We start from the raw sequence: 21,124 nt of genomic DNA, 5'->3' as shown, positions 1-21,124 counted from the left end.
ATCTCTGTAGCCAGCTTATCGGCAGAGCTGCTAGTCCCCTGCCGGCTCATCTGTGAAAGCTCGGGTACGAATACGGGTGAGAACGGGCAGTTGCACGCGATCTCAGGTTCTGGCTGGAGAAAGCGGAAGTCGATGGATGGTGCCCCTGTTATCGAGACTATCAATAGAGTTAGTCTTTGCGAGATTGTAGATGTCTTTTAATCATCTCGTTCGTCCGGCATTAGGGGGGTCGGTTTGGCTTGCGTTGGGCGGGTTGCCGATCCTGGGGAGTATTTATTCGGAGCCGTGCCTGCGCCTGTTGCGAGCGATTACGGTTCGAGCTCGGCTGCGGATGCGAGATGGGGTTATTACCGCGTCAACGGCAACAGCAGCCCTCCTGCAGACGGGAAATGAGACATGGCCGATGATGCTTATGCGGGCGAATACTGGTTTTTGTACTGGGGCTCTGGTCTTGGTGGCGTTTGCCTCGACATTGGACAGGGAGATTAGACTGCGCTTTGGCGTCAGTATGTGCGAGCGATGTAATGTGAAGGAAGGGTCCAGCAAAGGGTAGGCTATCGCTCTGCGTGGTAAACTTGCACTGACGAATTAAAATTGAGTAGAATAGGTGTAGACAGCCGATGGCGGTACTCGTCGCAGCCATGAACGAAAAAGAGGATGAAGATAATCGGGTGGTGGAGCCGCGCAAGGCAAGTGGTGTGTGGCTTGCTGAGCAAACACACTGACAGTGAAGCCTTGAAGCTCGTCTCCCCCCAACCGTCCCTCACCAACCCCACTACAAAACTCACTGCCCCTGGCAGAATCCGCTTTAATACTGCCAATTCGGATTTTTTTTGATGGCTTGTCTTGCTGCTGCTTGCGCCAGGCTGCACCTAATAAAGGGCGGTGAAAATCCTGTTGCGATGCCACCCCCAGCACCCTCCTCTCCACCTCGACCTACTAGCTCAAGTCGCACTCGACAATAATAACCTTCCCACCTCCCCCCCTTTACTGCTTCTCTCTTCCCCAATTGTCTCTTGATTCTCTATCTTTTCCCTCTCTCACACGTTGAACCCCATATACCCTTCAAAATGGCTGCTCGTCCTCAGAACATTGGCATCAAGGCCATCGAAATCTACTTCCCCAGCCAGGTACGTTGCTGCTGCAGGCGCTACCCCTCCAAATTGACCCCTCCACGGTCACGCCGCTGCGTTGGGCTGCCGCCACACCTTCCGACCACACAAAACTGACATCGTTTTCTTGCAGTATGTTGAGCAGAGCGAGCTCGAGAAGTTCGACGGTGTTGCCGCCGGCAAGTACACCATTGGTCTCGGCCAGACAAAGATGGCTTTCTGCGATGACCGCGAAGGTACGAACAGCCCCTCCGTCCTCCGACACCGCTTACGCACCGCGTGCAAGTAACGGAGCACCCCAAGCTGACCACCTCTTTACTCTAGACATCTACTCCATGGCTCTGACCGTCACATCGAACCTGATTAAGAAGTACAACATTGACGTCAACTCGGTTGGCCGCCTCGAGGTTGGCACTGAGACCATCCTAGACAAGTCCAAATCGGTCAAGTCGGTCCTCATGCAGCTCTTTGGCGACAACACCAGCCTCGAGGGTGTTGATACCCTCAACGCCTGCTACGGTGGCACCAACGCCTTCTTCAACTCCGTCAACTGGGTCGAGTCCTCTGCCTGGGACGGCCGTGACGCCATTGTCGTCGCTGGTGACATTGCTCTCTACGCCGCGGGTGCCGCCCGCCCTACTGGTGGCGCTGGTGTCGTTGCCATGCTCGTCGGCCCCAACGCCCCCGTTGTTGCCGAGCCCGGCCTGCGTGGTACCTACATGCAGCACGCCTACGACTTTTACAAGCCCGACCTGACCTCCGAGTACCCCTACGTCGATGGCCACTACTCAATCAACTGCTATACCAAGGCTCTCGATGCCGCTTACCGCGACTACTGCAAGCGTGAGGCTAAGCAGCACACCAATGGCGCCGCCAACGGTGAGGAGGGCAAGACCTCGCTCGACCGCTTCGACTACTTGACCTTCCACTCCCCCACTTGCAAGCTTGTCCAGAAGTCCTATGCCCGTCTTCTGTACCACGACTTCCTCGCCAACGCCGACCTCCCCGCCTTCGCCGAGGTTGCCCCCGAGCTCCGCGATATGGACTACGAAAAGTCCCTGACCGACAAGGCCGTTGAGAAGACCTTCATGGCTCTCACCAAGAAGCGCTTCCAGGAGCGTGTCAACCCCGCCATCCAGGTCGCCACCATGTGCGGCAACATGTACTGCGCCAGTGTCTGGGGTGGCCTCGCCAGCCTTCTGTCCCTTGTTCCCAGCAAGGACCTTGAGGGCAAGCGCATTGGCCTCTTCAGCTACGGCTCCGGTCTCGCCGCCTCCTTCATGTCCTTCCGCGTCAACGGCAGCGTTGAGAACATTGCCAAGGTCCTCGACATCTCCTCCAGACTCGAGTCCCGCCGCGCCGTCCCTCCCGCCACATACGACGAGATGTGCAACCTCCGCAAGCAAGCCCATCTTCAGAAGGACTACACCCCCAAGGGTGAGACCTCGACCATCATCCCTGGTGCTTACTATCTTACCAAGGTCGACGACATGTTTAAGCGCGAGTACGCCGTCCAAGCCTAAATTTGTATATGTTTGATGGGACATAGAATGAGGCATGAATTTTTCAATGAGAGGACAAGGAAAAGAGCGGCATTCAAAAACTGCAAGTTTTGATAATAGATGAGCTGGTGTGAGGAAACAAGGACACACTAATTGCGCCGATTTTAAAGCGCCAGACTACATCTCTGGGCTCTCGGCTGCACTTGTATATATTTTTGGTGTCCAAGTACCGCGCCACGCGATATAAACCGACGATAAAATATATACAGATAGGGCCACAGGCCATAAAAACAGTTAACATTTTTTATACTACAGTTTTTTGCGACTCTATTTAGTGCAGGCGTCTGAAGCATGCTAACTATGCCGCAAAAACGATGATATAGTACAATAAATACACAGAATACACGGCCATCTAATGCAGCAAGCCTTTATATTATTTCCTTTCAATTCTTTTCCTTATGCTTCCACTCAGCCCGTCTATGCAAGTGGTAGTCGCCGCTCTGAATGGCCTTCCAGATGCCGTACAGGCCACCGACGGGCCACTTGCCCTTGAGCGACTGCCTGGTCTCCTGCCTCTTGCGACGGTTGGCCTCGACGTCAATCTTGACCTTGTCGTAGACGGTGGGCAACGTGGTGGCGCCATACTTTTCCCGCAGCGCCGTGTACCAGGGCTTGTCGTAAATGTCCCAAAAGGCCGCCTCGTCGTAGTACGTGTGCGCGTACAGCCACTTGCGACCGCCGAGCGCCTGCAGCTTGGCCTCGAGATCGCGGTTCTTGTCGACAAACTCTTCAAAGTCGGCGGGACCCCATCCCCAGACGCCAATGTTGAGCATCGGTGCCAGCTGCTGGGTCTCGTTCGTGGCCGTGGTGTCGGTGGTGCTGGCGGCAGCAGCTTCCTCGGTGACGCCGGTGTGCGGGTGAAACGTCGGCTGCTGGGAGGGCTTGAGCGGGCACAGCCACAGCGGCCAGATGCCAAACTTGTCGGCCGTGTAGTCGACAAAGGCCTCGGCGTTGGGGTACGGCAGGGAGAGGTCCTGGACGACGAAGCGCGCCGACTCGCCGCTGGCGTGCAGAGCGCGGTACATCATGCGCGTGTGGATGAAGTCGTCGAGGAACCAGCGCGTCCACTTGTTGAACGGCACCCCCTTGAAGTACGTCCAGCCCTGGGCGCCGACCCAGAAGCCGGCGCGGTCATAGCGGAAGAGGTACTCGGCGAGCGGCACGTAGTCGGTAAAGGAGGTCTGGGGGCTGCTGCTGGCCACGGCGTCGCTGGCTGCGGCGCCGGCCACCGTGGCAGCAGAGGGAAGAGCCTTGGTGCAGTCGCGGGCGTGCAGGTAGAACCAGGGGTCGAGGGCGCGGCTAAAGGTCTGCGGCTTGCGGCCGGCGGGTATGTCGTCGGTCATGCGGCCGGTGACGACGACGCCGTGGTCCTTGGAGAAGAGGATGCCGTCGACGTAGTCGTTGGCCGGGTCCTCGGTCTCGGCGCGCACGCGGGCGACGGCCTCGGCGACGGAGCTCGTGCGGTGGTACGTCGTCTGCACGTACCGGCGGGCCTCGACGAGCCGGAGCTCCATGAGCGTCGTGACGCCGAGCGTGCCGACGGCGCCCGCCGCGCCGCGAAACAGGTCCGCGCGCTCCTCGCGCGACGCCTGCACGACCTCGCCGTTGCCCAGCACCATCTCGACGTAGTTGATGGTCTCGTCAAAGAAGCCGTGGCGGAACGAGGAGCTCTCGCCCGCGGTGCCGGCGTAGCCGCCGCCCGCGGTGATGCCGGGAAACTCCATGACGACGGGCGGCACCAGGCCGTGCGGCAGCGTCGCCTCGACGAGCCGGTCCATGGGCACGTTGGGCTCGACGAGGGCGGTGCGCGTCGCGCGGTCGACCGAGAGCACGTTCTTGAGCGCGCTGATGTCGACGATGCCGGCTTGCCCCGGGCGCGGGCGCGTGCTGTTTGTCGAGCCGTGGAAGATGCGGTACGACTCGCGCTTGTCGAAGAAGCTGCGGACGGCGGCCGCGATCTTGGTCACGGCCTGCTTGTGGCGCTCCATTGCGGCGGTTGGAGGGTTGCGGCGAGCCCAATTGCGGAAATTTGAGGGTGGGAGAGATGGAAGATTTATGAGTCCGCCAATACTTTTTTTGGCTGGGGGAGCTATTGGTGTCGATCGTGGAGGTGGATACACTGTTTTGGCACCCGCCAGCGGAAAGGGAACAAGACGTGATGCGTCTGTATATTACTGGAGATTATTTATACTGCAATTATGCTCATATCCTGTATAAAAATATGTCATATTCTGTTGGTCCTTTAAAATTGTTCCTTAGTGTTTCCCGTTGTCCAGTGGTTCCATGTCGAGCCTGATAGCACTCTGGCTTCTGCCCACTGTACTGGCCATTTAGACAAGCGGCATTGCACCATATACCTGCCGCAGCTGTTCCCAACTAACATTTTCTCGGTAGATGAGCTTTGCCGTTTGTTTCCCGGCGAAGACACTTCCTCGAGGGGTCGCCATATACTGACGATGAGTAATTACGGCACCCTTTGAAGCCATATACCTAGAAAGAGGCGTCAACTGCTTCGTTTCTGCCACGTCCAGCTCAGGGTTATCGAGAGGCGGCCGTGTTGTCTTGTTCTTCTCCATTTCTGTTAAGGACTCCAGGACAAGGTTCTTTAGCTCGATGATGGGTTTGTTTTTTTCCTCTGACAATCCCGGAAACGTGACAAATTCGGGGCAGACCGACAGCTGCTCAAGAGGCGCGGCCTGTGCATTGCTCCAATCGATAATGCCAGTCAGATTATAATCCATGTCAAATAGCATGTTGCCATAATGCAAGTCGAGGTGACATAGAGGGAAAGGACCTCGCACCCGATCCTCAATTATCATATGTGGTAGGGCCGATTTCAGCACCCAGCATGCCGTCAGCCACTCTGGGTCTGCATCCGAGTGCATGGCCATGATTTCACGGTTTTCTTCTTGTCTCTGATTGTAAAAGTACTCCAGCGATGTCCCAAGTGGCCCAGGTGAACAATGCCAGGCCATGGGAATCACCTCAACAGGCCCATCAGCGTTGTCCCCGCACAGTATGCGCCCAATGTGGCTAAATGTAAGATTCTGGAGTTCCGAAAACACGTTCGCAAGCTGCTTGGCTATTTTTGCATGGTTCTGTTGAGGTATCGACCTCGCGACTCCATTGGAAACGTGACGGCCAGGCAGGCGCTCCATCAGCATGTACGGGTAGCCAAATTGCTGGTCTGCCGACGCCTCGAAGCCGTAGATACGAGGGATAGGAATGGTGGTGTTGTTTTTGATGAGTGCCATGGTAGCAATCTCGCTGAGCATCGAGACTCTATCACTGTCGGCGAAGTCTCTGTACGGGACTCGCACGATCCATCGAACGTTGTCTGAGAATTCAACCGCAAAAACGACATTATTGAAGCCAGACATAAAACACGTTATATTGACGCTGCAGTCAACCTCCAAAGGCAGATTTGTCTGATGCCTCCGTCGCGACTCTAAGGCCTGAGCGTTAAGATGGGCAAAATTGGCACAAGATGGGAGGCGCTGGACTCGTTCATACTTGTCCGATCCAGGAGACAGGCTGGCTAAGCCCTGCCAGTGGTCGTTGCTTGGCTCTTCTGCCATACTACAATCTTCAACTGCAGCTGCAAGGAGACTTTGGTAAAAAGAGCACGTGTGTAGCTGGAGTTGCAAGAGGGAAAAAAGGGAAAAAGCAGGCGTAGCAGTGGTGCTGTTCAGATCCAAGGGGCCAAGGCATTTAATGTCATTTATTTAGTATAAATGTTGAAAGTGACAGCCTCGAGGCCCTAGGCAGATTCGGTGACCCATTTTTCTTTAGGACAAGGCTGCCTTTGGCGCACCAGCCGACCAGCCGATATAGCCTCGATCAAGTATTAGCATCATCACGAGTACAGCATAGCCTTTGTCGATTTCGATGCTTCGCCTCTAGCAACCAATGGCCACGATATTGGCTTGGTGGTTTTTGGCGGGTGGAGGCGCCCTATGCGGGTTGCCTCTCTGCTACTGCGCGCTGCCTATCTGCAAGTACTGGTTGCCTCTTGTCAACGTTGCCTCTTGTCAACGGTACTACTGCGAACTGAGCCTTTCAAGTAGCTGCTTCAAAATATATAAGAGCCGTAGAATTCAACATATCCCGAGCAAGAACCCTCAACTTCATTGCACCGAACAAGTCATCAGCCAAAGCTATCTTTTCTTTATCGGCCATTTGCTACAATAACAGCATCGTAGCAGTAATCAAGGACTGTCTGACTGTCGAGGTTGTGGACTCTCAGCCTCCAATATGATCTGTCCTCCTGAAGTTCAGCAGATACATCTGTCACTTGGTGTCGATATCTGACGAGGTGCAAAACCCGTTCTCCATAATCCTGTCTATACTTGAGCACTTGTCCCGCATCTGCCAGCAACGGCATTCCTTCGGGAAACGGGCGTTTGTCAAACTGCATAATCTCGCTTGGTATGTTTGACTCCATGCCGGGGTAAATCGGGCTGGAAAAAGCAGCCACGTCATTGGGCGGGGAGGTAGCATCGGTGTTCCAGATGCCGCCGACATTATTTCGTTGCTCGAAGATTACGATTTCGGAAGTGGCGCCTTCAGACAGGAGATGTCTAGGCGTAATGAAACGTCAGTTGAAAATCACCGGCCATCAAATCAGGCCGCTCACCTGGCTGCGGCAATGCCACTTGGTCCAGCTCCGATGACGGCAACCGTTTTCATGGTGCGTGACAGTGTCATGGACGGATGTCTGACCGTCGTTTAAGGCCAGCAGAAAGCGGTCTGAGGTTTGGAGAGAATATCTGCTCCAGAGTTGATTAGAAAGCTTCCATCCATTCGAAAGAAGGTCAATCAAGCAAACTCGTACTTTTATAGAGCTGAAGTCTATCTGGATTGCATTTGACTGTAACGAATGAAAGGATAGAACAACTTGATTGCCTAAGAGAATGAGCATTTCTGTGTAACCCAGGCCTGCAATCCGTCAACCACGTGATGATTAAAAGTCATCCAGGCATATCGGCCCAAATTTCAAGCCAGTCTCGACATCTCCAATCCTGGAGGTGGTCTGGCATGGTCTTTGGGATCGCGACCGAGTTGAAAACTTGAAGCCCGCAAGCGCACTCGAATTGTGCCAGACTGGCTGGCTTGGGCCGCGGCAAGATCGAATCGAAGCTGAGTAAGACCAACCTTTCGCCCGCTGCAGCACGTTGCACTTACGAGTCTTGCACATACAATTCTGCGGACGGATTCACATGTAGAATTGCACCACAATCTGTTTTTCTCGATATCGCGTGCCTTTGTCATCCATTGACAGTCAGTGAATGCAGATGCGTACACGGCAAGGGGTATCGTTGCTTGCAAGCTGGCCGGAGCTTCCCCAGCGGTGCAAGGGCCTGCAGTGCGTAGTACAGCTTGTGAATGATGCGCATGTTGGGTTGAAAGGAAGGCGCCTTCACACGGCCTACATTCCGCTTGGCGACAACGGAGTGGTGTTGGCAAATCGACTTGATGCAGGGGTGCAACATGACTGGCCGACATCATGGCTTGTTTAGGCCCTTATAATTGACCGGCTCGACACATAATTTGTCTAGCTTCGAGTACTCTGTACTTCGATTGATCCTTTCTCTTTTTTTGTCTCAATTGTCTGCTCTTGGTGCGCTCGATTGGAACCGTCAACGCGCCATTTAGCGGCCCATTGTGCCTATTCGGCCAGCGCTCGCTGCCGGGCTAGTTACCTACAACGGTCCTCCTTACCTGCTTGGCCAACATTTGCATGCTGGTTGCATCGCAGTGTGCCCGCTTATTCATGAGCGCTTGCATATTTCTCTGTATTGGCCGCCGTTGGTTATTGTAGTTTTGAATGTTGGGTAAATACCTTACTACCGGTGTATCAAAATGGAGAGGAGCTGTAGAATTTTCTGCCGTCTGAGAAAGGGGATTTGTGAGCCCAGATTATTACGAGGTGGTGCTACCTGTCTGTTCCTGGCGTCGATCTAGACCTCAATGGTTTCCGCAAGCGTACTACCAGCCCACACGTCCGCCCACACATGCGGCTAGTTTTGGACTATGATCCCTTTGACTACAGAAGAGGAAGAATTAAGTTGTGATAAAGTCCGTGTATATTTTCCGTTGGACCGGTCTTCAGGTACGACATTTGTCTAGCGAGTGCACCGGAGACCGCCTCCGCTGGAGGTTAATTTGCTTAGTGTGGACGACCAGCGGCGTTAGTTTAAACACTTGGCAACAGAGACCAAAAAGATCCAGCAATGGTAGGCTGTAGTCAACGAGGCCAAACATTCTCAACGTCCATTATAACTATCCAGGTCAGTGAACATCGATAGGAGCCTGCTTGAAATCATTCAAAGTACAAGCTGGCCACCCAATCGCAGAGCCTGCGAACTGTCATAGCAATTGCTTGTCATCTCATCAGGTACTTCAGGCCAATCCGTCTTTTACTCGAACCTACCATCGGAAACGGCGCTCTTCCACACCACCAGCCATGTCATATATGCCGCTTGCGTCACAACTCACACCACAATCCGCTCCAGGCCCAAATTACGCCTCGGCGTATTAAGAATTGAGAACCGGGTCCACAACACAGCGACTTTCCCCGAGTGGCGTACAACTTTCACTCTGTGTAAAACTACCGTCGTACGATTGCATCCTTTCTCGTTCCCAATCCGTACTGCACGCGCGTGTCACTGTTTCGTCGGATGGCCCGGCCCTTGATGTAGGTCGGCGAAAAGAATGTAAATAAATAAAAAGCGTCATGTGAGCAAAAAAAAAAAGGCTTGGGAAAGAGTTTTCTGTTAGCTGCACACGATTGATAGATTCCGGCTGGTATTTAAAGTCAGCCCCAACTCCCCTACAAGTTGGCCGGCAACCAATACCACACAACCTGATCTTACACAATGTACTACTCCTGCGGCAATTACGAAGCATTTGCCAGACCGCTCAAACCGGATGGCATCGACACAAAGCGCGCCTGGATCGTCGGTTCTGGCTTGGCGGGCCTTTCTACTGCCGCTTTCCTGATACGAGATGCCCAAATGCCAGGCAAAAATATCACTATTTTGGAGGCTTCGCAAATCGCCGGAGGCGCATTAGACGGACTTGATGTTCCCGAAAAGGGATTCGTTATCCGGGGCGGCCGTGAGATGGAGGCACATTTCGAGTGCCTATGGGACCTCTTTCGTTCTGTTCCATCCATGGAAGAAGACGGTGCAAGCGTTCTCGACGAATTTTACTGGTTGAACAAGCGCGATCCGAACTCATCACTGCAAAGAGCTACCGAACAGCAAGGCCGCGATGCTGGCACAGGTGTCTTGTTTACATTGAGTGACAAATCCCAGAAAGAAATGGTTAAGCTGTTCCTCATGACAAGGCAGGACGTTGAAAACAAACGGATTGACCAGGTCTTTGGGCCAGAATTCTTCAAGAGCAATTTCTGGCTCTACTGGCAGACAATGTTCGCCTTTCAGACGTGGCATTCCGCGCTGGAAATGAAACTATATCTTCACCGATTTGTGAATCACATCCAAGGCTTGCCAGACTTCTCAACCCTCAAATTCACCAAGTTCAACCAGTGCGAGTCGCTTGTGCTACCTCTCAGGGCCTGGCTTGAGTCACACAAAGTGAATTTTCAGTACGATACAAAAGTACTCGATGTTGATTTCGCAAATACTTCAGACGGAAAAAGAGCGATAAAAATTCACTGGGTGCAGAGCGGAAGTGAAGGTGGAAAGGACCTTGGGCATGACGACTTTTTATTCATGACCATCGGTTCGCTGACTGAGAACTCCGACCTTGGAGATCACCAAACTCCTGCGATCATACGAGACGGACCAGCCCCTGCTTGGGATCTTTGGCGAAAGATTGCTGCCAAAGATGTCGACTTTGGACGTCCGGAGGTTTTTTGCGGTGACATTCCTCGGACAAAGTGGCAATCCGCGACAGTCACAACTCTCGATACCCGCATCCCGCACTACATACAGAAGATATGCCGACGAGATCCATTCAGCGGGAAAGTGGTTACAGGAGGCATAGTCACCGTGCGCGACTCGAGCTGGATGCTGAGCTGGACTGTGAATCGCCAACCGCACTTCAAGAATCAGCCCAAGGACCAGATTGTCGTTTGGTTGTACGGGCTTTACGTGGAGCGACCGGGTGACTATGTCAAGAAGGCCATGCAAGACTGTACCGGCGAGGAAATCACCCAAGAATGGTTATACCACATGGGTGTTCCAGAGCTCGAAATCTCTTCGCTGGCCGCCTCGGCTGCCAAATGCGTACCAGTCATGATGCCCTACGTCACATCCTTCTTCATGCCACGCCAGGAAGGTGATCGTCCAAACGTCGTGCCCGCAGGCTCGCGCAACTTTGCTTTCATTGGGCAGTTTGCCGAGACTACGAGAGATACGATATTCACCACGGAATACTCCGTAAGGACTGCCATGGAGGCAGCATATCAACTCGCAGGGGTTGATCGCGGCGTGCCAGAGGTCTTTGCGTCAACCTACGACGTTAGACATCTGCTGAACGCTGCATGCGCTTTGCGAGATGGAAAAGAGTTGGCTACCTGGGTGCCTGGCAGAATCCGCAAACTCCTCGTTGAGAAACTTGAAGGTTCTGAGGTTGGACGGCTGTTGCATGAGTATGGGCTTATCTGACCAGTCTAGGTTTCTGGTGCACCAGAGACAGCGAAATACGAGCATCCGCATATCGCAGTTTTTCAATCCTATCTTAGAGATAGTTATGAATAACTTTGACTATGAAAGCGAATCTAAAATCTAGCCGTTTCTTACTATTTTTTAAAATGAGCTTTCTACAAGTACATATATAGATAGTACTAAAAAGTGTGCTACACTAAAGCAACCGATGTGTAGCGTTAGGTATATTGATTAAAAAAAAACCCCTAAATGCTTAAAATTGAGATGTTATTATAGCCAAATATTATAGTGGAAGATAGTAAGAATGAAGACCCAAGCAGCCTTGATCTACTTCATAGACTGAAATGCGGTGCAGTCAGCTCGTCGCTTTGGGCGGGCAGGCTCTGTGTGTGGAAGCCTTCCCTAACTTGGCAGCTGGCAACGCGATCAACAGCGGATTGGGGAGAACCTTTCTGCTCCAAGTTGGTTAAAAATATTTGCTGATTTCGAAAAGATTTCCATAAAATAGATTCGTACATTTGAATGGGTCGAAGCCTTCCTGGCTCGCGTCTCCTTCGCCACCACAGCAGCCGCACCACCCGTCTTGTGCGAAAGGCAACCTAGGGGTCGTTCTGCAGTGCTCAAGTCCAGTCATATGCGCTCAGTAAGCTGCGGTCGGGTTTGAAATGAGAATATCAGCACTGCAGGTTTCCCGTACGATTTTCTAAGGTATTCGCTCATTTTCAGGTAAAACGTCCAGCTCTGTCACTTACACGGGGAGCACTCAGTTAAGGTGACAGAAATCTTTCGATAGAAGAAACTCGCGTATTATTTATGGAATAGTTAGTGTCTACCTATTTAATTGACATTCACCATGCAATGCATACTTGAAAGGTATAGTAAGTTCAATCTATGGTTGTCTTGCCAACTGTTTTACTCTGGTTTTCAGGCAGATGTATCTACTCATATTTTAGGCCGGTCTCGATATCTCCCCATTTAGCAATGTATCTATCCACCAGGTAGCTAGGTCGTGGACTCCAGACCCCGGTACCAGCTTTCGGAACCGTGCCTTCGGCTTTTTTCACATAATTGGATTGAAGACCCAGCATTGGTCTGACAGTCATGTTCTCGGGGTATTCGAGATACGGCTGCACAACCGTCGCATCCTTCCTCTTCAGCTCCCACATCAGCCTGACAGCCAGCACTGCGGCACAATCTGCCAAAAGCGTCCAAGATATATCGGGTGAGCCCACAGCAAAGAATGTATTTGGTAGATCTTGTAGCATGACATTCTTCCACATGAATTTTGTTGTCAGATCAAACGTTTTGTTGTCAATTGTCAGCTTTGCGCCTCCGCCAATTCTCAGCTTCAGGCCCGTCGCGGTAACAATAATGTCAGGATGGAGGACCTGTCCCGACGATAATTTCATCTCATTTCCGTTGATCGCTTGAATGGTATCAGTCACCACACTGGCGCTGCCGGCGCGGATCGCAGCAAACAGGTCTCCGTCGACCGCCGCACAGACTCGCTGGTCCCACGGACGATAGTATGGCTTGAAATGTAGATCCACGGCGTAATCGTGAGGTAGATGTCTCATATTGGTATACCGAATGACCTTTCTGACCAAACCTGGAAAGTTCTGACACATCAGCATCAAGACTTGATACTGAGTGATCCAGAACACCTGGACCAGCCAATGAGCTATCCACATCGGGAGAATCGCAAAGGCTGTGGTGGTGAAAGGGTTCGACTTTGGTTGCGGTATGATGTAGGTTGGACTTCTTTGTAGCATCGTGACATGCTTCGCCTTCTGGGCTACTGCAGGCACGATGCTCACAGCGGTCGCGCCACTACCAATAATAACAATGTCTTTCCCAGTGTAGTCATAGTCTTTCGGCCAAAATTGCGGGTGGATGACTTTGCCTTGGAAGTTGCCAATTCCAGGAATTTGCGATTGCAAGGGTTCCTCGTAGTCGTAATAGCCCGTGCACCAAAATATGCTGCGAGCGCGGTAGATTTCAGGGCTCCCGGTCCCGCCGCTGGAGGTGAACAGATCCCAAACAGCCTCTTTGGAGTTCCAATTTGCCGTCTTCACCGCGTGCCGAAAGCGAATATGTTGGTAAATTCCGGCCTGTTCTGCAGATTGGCGTATGTAGTGGTGTATCTCCTCCCCTGACGCAAACGTGTCTGTTTTCGGCCAGGGATTCCAAGAGAAGCTGTAGGTGAATATATCGGTATCTGAACGAATGCCCGGATAGCGAAACAAGTCCCATGTACCGCCAGTTTCGCCACGAGCTTCGAGCACGGCATATGTTGTTCCAGGAGGCGCTTGCGTTTGAAGACGGTAGGCGGTGTTGATCCCGGAAACGCCGGCCCCAACGATGACTACATCGTATGTGAAACTCTCGCTTGAGCTTTTATCGTCGACCATCTTGGCATGTATGTTTAGTGGCTAGAGCACTAAAGAAGGGAATAGGGAATAAGATCTGGAAGCTTTTCCCTTGCAGCCTTCTCCGGACGGTGGCACTGCTGGTATTTATAAGTAATTGCGTAAATGTTCTTCGAAAGGCAAAAGCGTAGATCTGAAATGTTGACCGGTGCGCCGGTGCAGATGGCGTTTCCGAATGTTGTTGCCTTATCGAGTAATCAGCCAAGGGTTGGGGGAGGCAGATCGTGCCGTCTCCGCGTCCGCTTCAGCCAGGGTCGAGCGGCCCACTCGCCTTTTTTACTTTATTGGCGTATATGTAATGGCGTGCGGCACTATGCCTGTATATGGCCGGAGCCGAAGTCCGGCTCCGTTGGCTGTTGATTACCAGTACCGGCTTAATGTAGAGCCGGCGACCTACTGCTATGTGCAATAGCCAACAGTCTTCAAACCTATTGGGCGGCATCACCACGACACAGCGTGACAGAAGCGGGAACCCGGAATAAGGGAAGAGCCCCGTCCCAATTAGCAATAGCAGTATGCAAACTTACAATGCCGTCATTGGCCATCGTGAGCCATTTGCGCATGGTCCCCGTGAAGCTATGTTTCCAAGCCGAAACTGTATTTCTAAGCAACAGGCATGAGCAGCAGTTCTGCGATATATGGCGTATTGCGTATAGACTCTCGCCCAAAAATAGGTTTCGAAGTCTTGCGCTTATTCTGCTGAGAAGCTGTCGCTTGCATATTTACATACGAAAAAAATGAATCGCAATAAGCACCTTCAGCTTTATACTAATACATGGCCCTAGAAAACGCCTTTTCCTATATTTTATAAACTACAGCAATATAATTGTGTAGAAAGGAATACATACATCTACAATCGGGGTGCAACTTTGAAAGGTGAATTTTGCGAGTCAAAAATAGCCCGAGCTTCATCATCACTCATTTCCAATATCTTCTCAAAATCCACAACCTCTTCAACGAGCGTCTTTGGCTTGATCCTTGTCGCCTTGCTCTCAATCTGCTCGGGCTCGTGGACGCAGCGCTTGATGAACCCGGACCACCCTTTCCAGCAGTGCTCCGCCGTCGGCGCGGTCGGGATAATCAGCGCAAAGCAGTGCGGCATGGCCTCGTAGTCGTCAAACACGACCGGCACGTCCGTCTTGGTGGCGAGTCGGCGCGCAAACACGCGCGCCTCCGTGCCCAGGTGCTCCCACCCGGTGCAGATGTAGATGGGCGGCGACCCGGCCCAGTCCTCGGGCCGCGTGCCCACGAGGGAGACGAGCGGGTGCGCGACGAGGTGGTCGTCGGCGTAAATGTTGAGGCGCGGAGGGCTGGCCGGCCAAAGGTGGTCCTCGCGCGTGTTCGGCATCCAGCCTGTCTCTGGCACGGGTAGCGATGTCACGTCGTACTTGAGCGGCTTGTCGCCGCCGTGGGGGATGAGGCTGTGCGTGACATCCAGCCACGGTGAGTTGCAGGCGGCACCGGCGGGGAGAGGAATTTCGCGCTCCTCGCCGTACCATGCGACGCGGACACTGTTGCGTCGCAGCTCCAAAAGAAGTTGCAAGAGTGATAGAGTCAAGTTTCCTCCCGCACTGTCAACAGACACACTGTAAGCCAGACGGATCCAATAGGGAGAAGGGGAGCAGCCATGTGAGTCAAGCTTGGGGGAGCGTACCTATCGCCAGCAATGACAATGTGCTGCGGTTTAACGGGCTCGTGAAAGGCGTCAGGCGGCGGATACAGCAAGGTCAAATATGAAACAAACGCATCCAACAGCGCCGCCGGAAACACTCCTTGCGGCGAAAGACGATACCGCACAGAGTAGCCGCGACCGCCCGCACGCTTGCACAGCTGCTTCAGAAACGGCCGGTGCGACTTGGGATCCAGCATCAAGTATCCGCCTCCATGTAGATACAAAATCGTCGTCGGGTCCGTCACATCCTTCATCATCTCCTTATATCTCTCTTTTTCCGGAATGTCTGGCAGCGCCGCCCCTTTGGCGCCGGGCCTGTACGCCGTCCACTCCGCCTCGACGGAGACCTGCGCCGGCGTCCTCGTCAGCCGCGCGACGTCGTCCTCGAAGCGGACCATGCTACGGACGGCGCCCATGACGGCATCGACGGCGCCCGTTTCTGGCGGCGCCGGCGCCGTGTACTCGCTGATCCAGGTCCCGCCGGGCACGCTCCGTGGCCGCAGCGTCATGGCCTGGAGCTCAGCAATGGACGTGGGGCCGTCCTGGCCGGAGAAGAACGATTGGCCGACGCCCACGGCGAGGCGCGTCCAGAGGTCGACATACTGCGACTGCTCTGACCAGCCCAGGGCGTGCTGCGTGGCGACCCATGCGGCCAGGGGGATGCGGCGGACGGCGTTCCACGCGTACTTGGACTTTGCCGACTGGATGAGCGCCAGAGTGACCTCGGGGTCGGTGTCGGCCTGCAACACCATTTTTTGTCTTTTTTTTCTTTGGGCAGTGAAGCGGCTGAAAGCTGGTAACTCTGCGTGGACGGTGTCGAACGACGCCCGCTGTCGGGTGAATCTGGTCTCTGCACTAACACACACTCGAGTGTCTGGCAATGCGCTAAAGGTTTCAAGCCTGGCTCTGAATAAATCCCTTGATTGGAAGATGAGTGGTGAGAAGAAACGACGAGAGATGCAGCAAGCGAAGTCGGAGGCAAGAAGAAAAAGTGGCACATTGCCGAATTGCAAGATCATAGATGCGGCTATCAAATCTACACCCCTCAATTAGAGTCCGCCAACCCCGGCTTGTTGGGCGAATAGGACAAGCGCTAGTCTAGCGGCAGCATACATGCCTCGGCTCAACGGCGCAAGCATGACAACTCTTGATATAAAACCCAAGAGCTTAATTCGAATTCTTCGGTTTGTTTTATCCGACGTCAATTTCTTGATTTCGTCCGCTTGGCCCAGATTTCATGGTCGGGGGCGTAATCGGAGCGTTGTTGGCATTTATCACACCGCAGGCTCAGCTCAACGCATAGGTGAGACTCCAGTAGTGTAGTTATCCTGTAATTGCTTCGTACATGGTATAGATTTAATCCAATTGCTGATAGCACATTAGCTCCTTGTGTAACTATCGGCCAAACTTTCCCAAAACCCATAATTTCCGAAATAATGTAGTCATATCCTGCATTGAAACACAAGGCTGAACACGCACTAACTGCCCGATTCGCAATGCTCCAATTTGTCCTGGTATATCGTATTGTACAAGCTCCTAGCACATTGGGCTTTAGGAGCTGCTAGAAGCACCCTCGCCAGCGTTGCTTTCGCTTGCGGCCGAGGAGGCTCCAGCACCGTTCTTATTAGCCATGGCCATCTGCCAGGCAGGAATAGAAGCCTTGCCAGAACCCTTGTTGAAGGGGCTCTGGGAGAGAGTCCTCGGAGACTCGGCGCCCTTGGCGGGCTCGGGGGCCTTTTCGGTACTGGCAGTCTCGGTGCTGGTAGCGGCAGGATCGGAAACTGTCGCGGGCTTAGGAGTGGTAGCGGCAGGAGCAGGTGGTGCGGCGGCGGGAGTGGAGGATGCGCCGGGTCGAGAGTAGCCGCTGGTCGAGCTGCTTCCACTGGTCATGCGCTGAGAGACGAGAGTCTTGAGACTCGTCAGCTCAGTGTTAATCTCGTACAGGCGGTTGTCAGCCTGAGTCTTCTGGCTCTCCATGGCCTTGGGAATGGCGTCTTTGAGGCCTTGGATGTCTTCACGGATGCGCTGAGCATCATCGTCTCGTCGTCGATTCGCCGTCTTGAGGTCTGACATGACAGTTTCGAGTTCTGCCAGGGCCGCATCGAGCTTCTCGGTTCGCTGTTGTTCAGTCTGCTTGAGCTCTTCGGTATCCTTGGCAAGCTGCTCCACCAAGACGAATGCTCGCTCAAACTGGTCCTCGATGGACTTTTTGTCCTGCTCCAGCTTCTCCGGGGTGGGAGGGGCAATCAAAGGATATACATAGCGCTATTCCAAGTGTTAGTTGATGTATCAGAATCTCGCAAACGCGGGCGCGAGCTTACCTTGCCTAGGGCGTAGACGCCGTAGCTCACGCCACTGACTAGTGTGGCCATGATGAACCAATCCCTCCAGTCGCGCCGGGGAGGAGGCTGTGGCTGCCATGCCTGCTGCTGGTATGGCGGGTAGTATGGCTGGGGGGCGCCCTGTGGCGAGTAGGCTGCTCCGACGGCGGGCGACGCAACCGCGCCAGTTCGGGAGAGCGCATGGTCAATCTCTTCTTGCGTCAAGTTCTTTGATCGCAAAAATCCGACTCTGTTTTCAACAGAAGAGGAGGCGACATTGGGGTCCTGCAGAACTGTGACGGAGTCAGCGAGGCAGATCGGATGGAGGCTGGGGATTCATCCCACGTACATTGGACCTGCACAGAGCTTCAGTCAGCAAAAGTCAATCACTACAGCGATGGCGCATAGGGGTTAAACTTACCGCAGAGGCCACAAGGTCCTCGCGAATCGCCATGACTGGTCGAGACTTTCAAAATACTTTCTTGAAAGTCGAGTTGCCGGATGGAAGCTGGATTGGCAGGAGAGAGCGAAAGCTGGGGAAGAAAGATGACGAGGGAACATGTGGTGTGCTGCGTTCGGTAAATGTGGAGCCGTGGTGAAAGGCCGACGGACTGTGCCGAGGTAGCTCTGGACTTCGGCGGACTTGCCAACTGAATTGCCAGAAGGGCTCACTGCCTAAATTGTTAGTGCGGCTGGTGCTGCAGGGGCGGCTTCAGTGGCTGTGGTGGCTTGTTGAAGGACCCCCCAGGCTACCGCTTTTTAGCAGAGTCTTACTAGCCACGTCACGTGCCCTCGTGGCGCGTATTGTGGCCAAACGGGTCGCCCCCAGTCGCATCCACCAATCAAAGCGCGCGAGGGGACACTTGTTTACTTTCCCGCCTAGCAACAATCCATGCATCCATCCTCCACGACACATTCATTCTAGACTTTGTCATACTTGCGACAAATCATCCTGCAACTTAATTTCTCGCGGTCGGAAGCTTGGAGCACTTCCGCTTACCTGCCGAGAAACCTCTGCTACTACTGCGCAGCACTTTTATCATGTCGCAAGACACCGGCTTGTGGAGCGTCCGCAGGCCCCGCGAGGTATGAATTGCTTGCGGCTTGCGACAAGCGCAACGAGACTAACTGGTAATGCTGCAGACCCTTGGAGGCCTGAACCCAAATACAGGAATACCCGCGCCCGGATCGACCATGAAGCGCAACGCCAGCGGCCATGTGCGGGCTCAATCAGGATCTAGGCAGTCCTTGGCCAACCGTCCTAGCCAGCCACTCTTTTCGCGCACCTCGTCCGGATCCAACCTTGCAGACCTTGGGCTCTCCTCAGTCAAGAGACAGTCGCTTGCACCAAAGGCTGCGTACGCTGCGACTATGGGAACCCCCGCCGCGGCACGCACCTCGACGGAAAACGAACGACGAAGCAGCGTATTTCGCCCGCGTTCCTCCATGAACGGCCCTGTAAACAACCATCAAAGCTTCTTCCAAACGACGCATCAACCCGCCGGGGTGCCTAAAGATCCCCGACCGCTCAAGGATAGAGCTTTCCAAGCGCGAATCGGACAGGAACTGATGGAGTATATGACGCAAAATAACTTTGAGCTCGAAATGAAGCATGTTCTGTCGCCCAACGTCATGAAATCGCCAACGCAAAAAGACTTCAACTACATGTTTCAATGGCTCTACCACCGGATTGATCCCAGCCATCGATTTCAGAAGAACATCGACCAAGAAGTGCCTCCCATTCTGAAGCAGCTGCGCTATCCTTTTGAGAGAAGCATCACCAAGAGTCAAATTGCCGCTGTTGGTGGCCAAAATTGGTCTACATTCTTGGGCCTTCTTTACTGGATGATGCAGCTTGCGCAGATGCTCGACGGCTATGTCGCCAGAAGATACGACTACGCATGTATGGATGCTGGGGTTGATGTTAGCGGTGACCACATCATTTTCGACTTTCTCAGCAGCGCCTACCGAGACTGGCTAGCAATGGATGAGGACATTGGTGATGAGGATGCAGAAAAAGTGCTAGCACCGCATGTGTCATCCATGGCACAGGCTTTTGATCGCTCCAACGGCAGATATACCTCGGAGCTGGAGATGCTTGAAGCTGAGAATGCACGCCTTCTAAAGGAGATTGCCGATTTGGAGAAATCAACCCCCGATCCTGCTGTTCTTGATGACCATTTCAAAATCATGGAGGAGGACAAGGTCAAGTTTGAAGACTACAACCACCTCGCTGTCCAGCGCTCCCAAAAGTACGAAAACAGAATACAAGTCCTGCAAGAGGAGCTGGAGAAGTTGAATGACGAGCTCAAAGAAGCAGACGAGGAGCGGAGAGGTCTTCAGAAATCGGTAGATGCCTTGGGTATCAGCATGCAGGATATCGACCGCATGACATCTGAGAAGGAGCGTCTACAAAAAGGAATCGAATCTGCCAGTCAACGACTGGACGAAATTAAGAAGAAGGTGGCCGAGAAGGAAGCCGAAGCGAGCCAGAAGCTAGACGATCTGGAAGACCAGGTGAAAAGGTACAACTCGCTCGCATACCAAATTGCGTTACTTCCACCGGGCGCAGCCAATGCCAAGGGAAAGGACTACGAACTCCGTCTCACGGTCAACGACAGCTCCGACTTTACGTCAAGTAACTTTTATGGGTTGAACAACGCAAAGTCTGGAGCTACGGACCGACTACTGGCGGACGCTACCAGCGGCTACCAGCCCAGCCACATTATCAATGTTGACTTGCGCGGCCAAGTACGTAACGGATTTCTGTCGCTCCGCAAGGAAATCTCGGAACGCCGTAGTGCAGCCATGGACGCCATGATCAAGGATCACGATCTTCTGGACGGTATCAAGGAAGCCATCGAAGACAAGCGAAGTGAAGTCGAGGCCCTCAACCACCGCGTTCGTGCTGCCGAAGAGGAATACGAAAACATGAGAGAAGTGACGACGGCGCAAAAGATGGCTTCCGATACGCAAATTGAGAAGATGGAGAGAGATCTTTCCAGAATGCGGGCCGGTTTGACTGAGTCGGTTCAGCTTTTGGAGCAACGTGAAATGAACACGACTATCGAGTAAGTCTGACGCGATGACCATCTCTCAAAGCATGATGCTAACGATTGGACTGCAGGTATGAACAGCTGGTTCTTAGAGCAAACTCGCTGCGCGAAGAGCTGCACACCGAGATTGACCGCATGTTGAATGATGTGATCAAGTTCAAGATTCATGTTCAGAAGAACCTGGACGACTACGAAGGCTTCGTGGCCGATGAGCTGGAGAAGGAGCTTGGGGTGGAAGAGTTGAGAGATGATACCCATGCAATGGACCTGTGAACAGGTCACATGCGAACGTTGGTTTTTTTTGTCTGGATTCTGTTCTTTGCAAGCGAGCATAAT

At 53.3% G+C, this 21,124-nt stretch overlaps 10 protein-coding genes across 11 annotated transcripts; 3 read left to right on the top strand and 7 right to left on the bottom strand.

Moving 5' to 3' along the window:
- Positions 1 to 1,070: 1,070 nt before the first annotated feature.
- LMH87_000551 (uncharacterized protein) lies at positions 1,071 to 2,635 on the top strand (the record flags this gene model as incomplete). The annotated part of the gene is made up of 3 exons (XM_056198475.1): positions 1,071 to 1,130; positions 1,246 to 1,348; positions 1,437 to 2,635. 3 exons carry the CDS (start codon positions 1,071 to 1,073, stop codon positions 2,633 to 2,635), a joined length of 1,362 nt encoding a protein of 453 aa, XP_056055421.1.
- A 422-nt stretch (positions 2,636 to 3,057) lies between these two features.
- On the bottom strand, positions 3,058 to 4,662 carry LMH87_000550 (uncharacterized protein; the record flags this gene model as incomplete). 2 transcript variants are annotated; one of them, XM_056198473.1, is made up of 2 exons in its annotated part: positions 3,699 to 3,741; positions 3,824 to 4,662. In XM_056198473.1, the coding sequence occupies 2 exons, from the start codon at positions 4,660 to 4,662 to the stop codon at positions 3,699 to 3,701; spliced, it is 882 nt and encodes a 293-aa protein (XP_056055419.1). The 2 variants fall into 2 exon arrangements, with proteins under 2 accessions (XP_056055420.1, XP_056055419.1); XM_056198474.1 differs by having other exon boundaries at positions 3,058 to 4,662.
- A 342-nt stretch (positions 4,663 to 5,004) lies between these two features.
- Positions 5,005 to 6,252, bottom strand: LMH87_000549 (uncharacterized protein; the record flags this gene model as incomplete). The annotated part of the gene is made up of 3 exons (XM_056198472.1): positions 5,005 to 6,011; positions 6,085 to 6,122; positions 6,188 to 6,252. 3 exons carry the CDS (start codon positions 6,250 to 6,252, stop codon positions 5,005 to 5,007), a joined length of 1,110 nt encoding a protein of 369 aa, XP_056055418.1.
- Positions 6,253 to 6,842: 590 nt separating this feature from the next.
- On the bottom strand, positions 6,843 to 7,381 carry LMH87_000548 (uncharacterized protein; the record flags this gene model as incomplete). Its single annotated transcript, XM_056198471.1, has 2 exons — positions 6,843 to 7,254; positions 7,311 to 7,381. The coding sequence occupies 2 exons, from the start codon at positions 7,379 to 7,381 to the stop codon at positions 6,843 to 6,845; spliced, it is 483 nt and encodes a 160-aa protein (XP_056055417.1).
- A 21-nt stretch (positions 7,382 to 7,402) lies between these two features.
- On the bottom strand, positions 7,403 to 8,070 carry LMH87_000547 (uncharacterized protein; the record flags this gene model as incomplete). Its single annotated transcript, XM_056198470.1, has 4 exons — positions 7,403 to 7,443; positions 7,509 to 7,579; positions 7,859 to 7,913; positions 7,977 to 8,070. The coding sequence occupies 4 exons, from the start codon at positions 8,068 to 8,070 to the stop codon at positions 7,403 to 7,405; spliced, it is 261 nt and encodes an 86-aa protein (XP_056055416.1).
- A 1,482-nt stretch (positions 8,071 to 9,552) lies between these two features.
- Positions 9,553 to 11,310, top strand: LMH87_000546 (uncharacterized protein; the record flags this gene model as incomplete). The annotated part of the gene is made up of 1 exon (XM_056198468.1): positions 9,553 to 11,310. The coding sequence occupies one exon, from the start codon at positions 9,553 to 9,555 to the stop codon at positions 11,308 to 11,310; it is 1,758 nt and encodes a 585-aa protein (XP_056055415.1).
- Positions 11,311 to 12,248: 938 nt separating this feature from the next.
- Positions 12,249 to 13,721, bottom strand: LMH87_000545 (uncharacterized protein; the record flags this gene model as incomplete). The annotated part of the gene is made up of 1 exon (XM_056198467.1): positions 12,249 to 13,721. One exon carries the CDS (start codon positions 13,719 to 13,721, stop codon positions 12,249 to 12,251), a length of 1,473 nt encoding a protein of 490 aa, XP_056055414.1.
- An 868-nt stretch (positions 13,722 to 14,589) lies between these two features.
- LMH87_000544 (uncharacterized protein) lies at positions 14,590 to 16,163 on the bottom strand (the record flags this gene model as incomplete). The annotated part of the gene is made up of 2 exons (XM_056198466.1): positions 14,590 to 15,310; positions 15,394 to 16,163. The coding sequence occupies 2 exons, from the start codon at positions 16,161 to 16,163 to the stop codon at positions 14,590 to 14,592; spliced, it is 1,491 nt and encodes a 496-aa protein (XP_056055413.1).
- A 799-nt stretch (positions 16,164 to 16,962) lies between these two features.
- LMH87_000543 (uncharacterized protein) lies at positions 16,963 to 18,186 on the bottom strand (the record flags this gene model as incomplete). Its single annotated transcript, XM_056198465.1, has 4 exons — positions 16,963 to 17,676; positions 17,733 to 18,025; positions 18,082 to 18,088; positions 18,154 to 18,186. The coding sequence occupies 4 exons, from the start codon at positions 18,184 to 18,186 to the stop codon at positions 16,963 to 16,965; spliced, it is 1,047 nt and encodes a 348-aa protein (XP_056055412.1).
- Positions 18,187 to 18,773: 587 nt separating this feature from the next.
- Positions 18,774 to 21,061, top strand: LMH87_000542 (uncharacterized protein; the record flags this gene model as incomplete). Its single annotated transcript, XM_056198464.1, has 3 exons — positions 18,774 to 18,818; positions 18,876 to 20,803; positions 20,860 to 21,061. 3 exons carry the CDS (start codon positions 18,774 to 18,776, stop codon positions 21,059 to 21,061), a joined length of 2,175 nt encoding a protein of 724 aa, XP_056055411.1.
- Between the last annotated feature and the right edge of the window lie 63 nt (positions 21,062 to 21,124).

The sequence above is a fragment of the Akanthomyces muscarius genome, chromosome 6 (genome assembly GCF_028009165.1).
Source record: "Akanthomyces muscarius strain Ve6 chromosome 6, whole genome shotgun sequence".
NCBI classification, from domain to species: Eukaryota; Fungi; Ascomycota; class Sordariomycetes; order Hypocreales; family Cordycipitaceae; genus Akanthomyces; species Akanthomyces muscarius.
The sequence above is the reverse complement of the archived record's forward strand: the minus strand, read 5'-3'. Positions and strand labels throughout refer to the sequence as shown.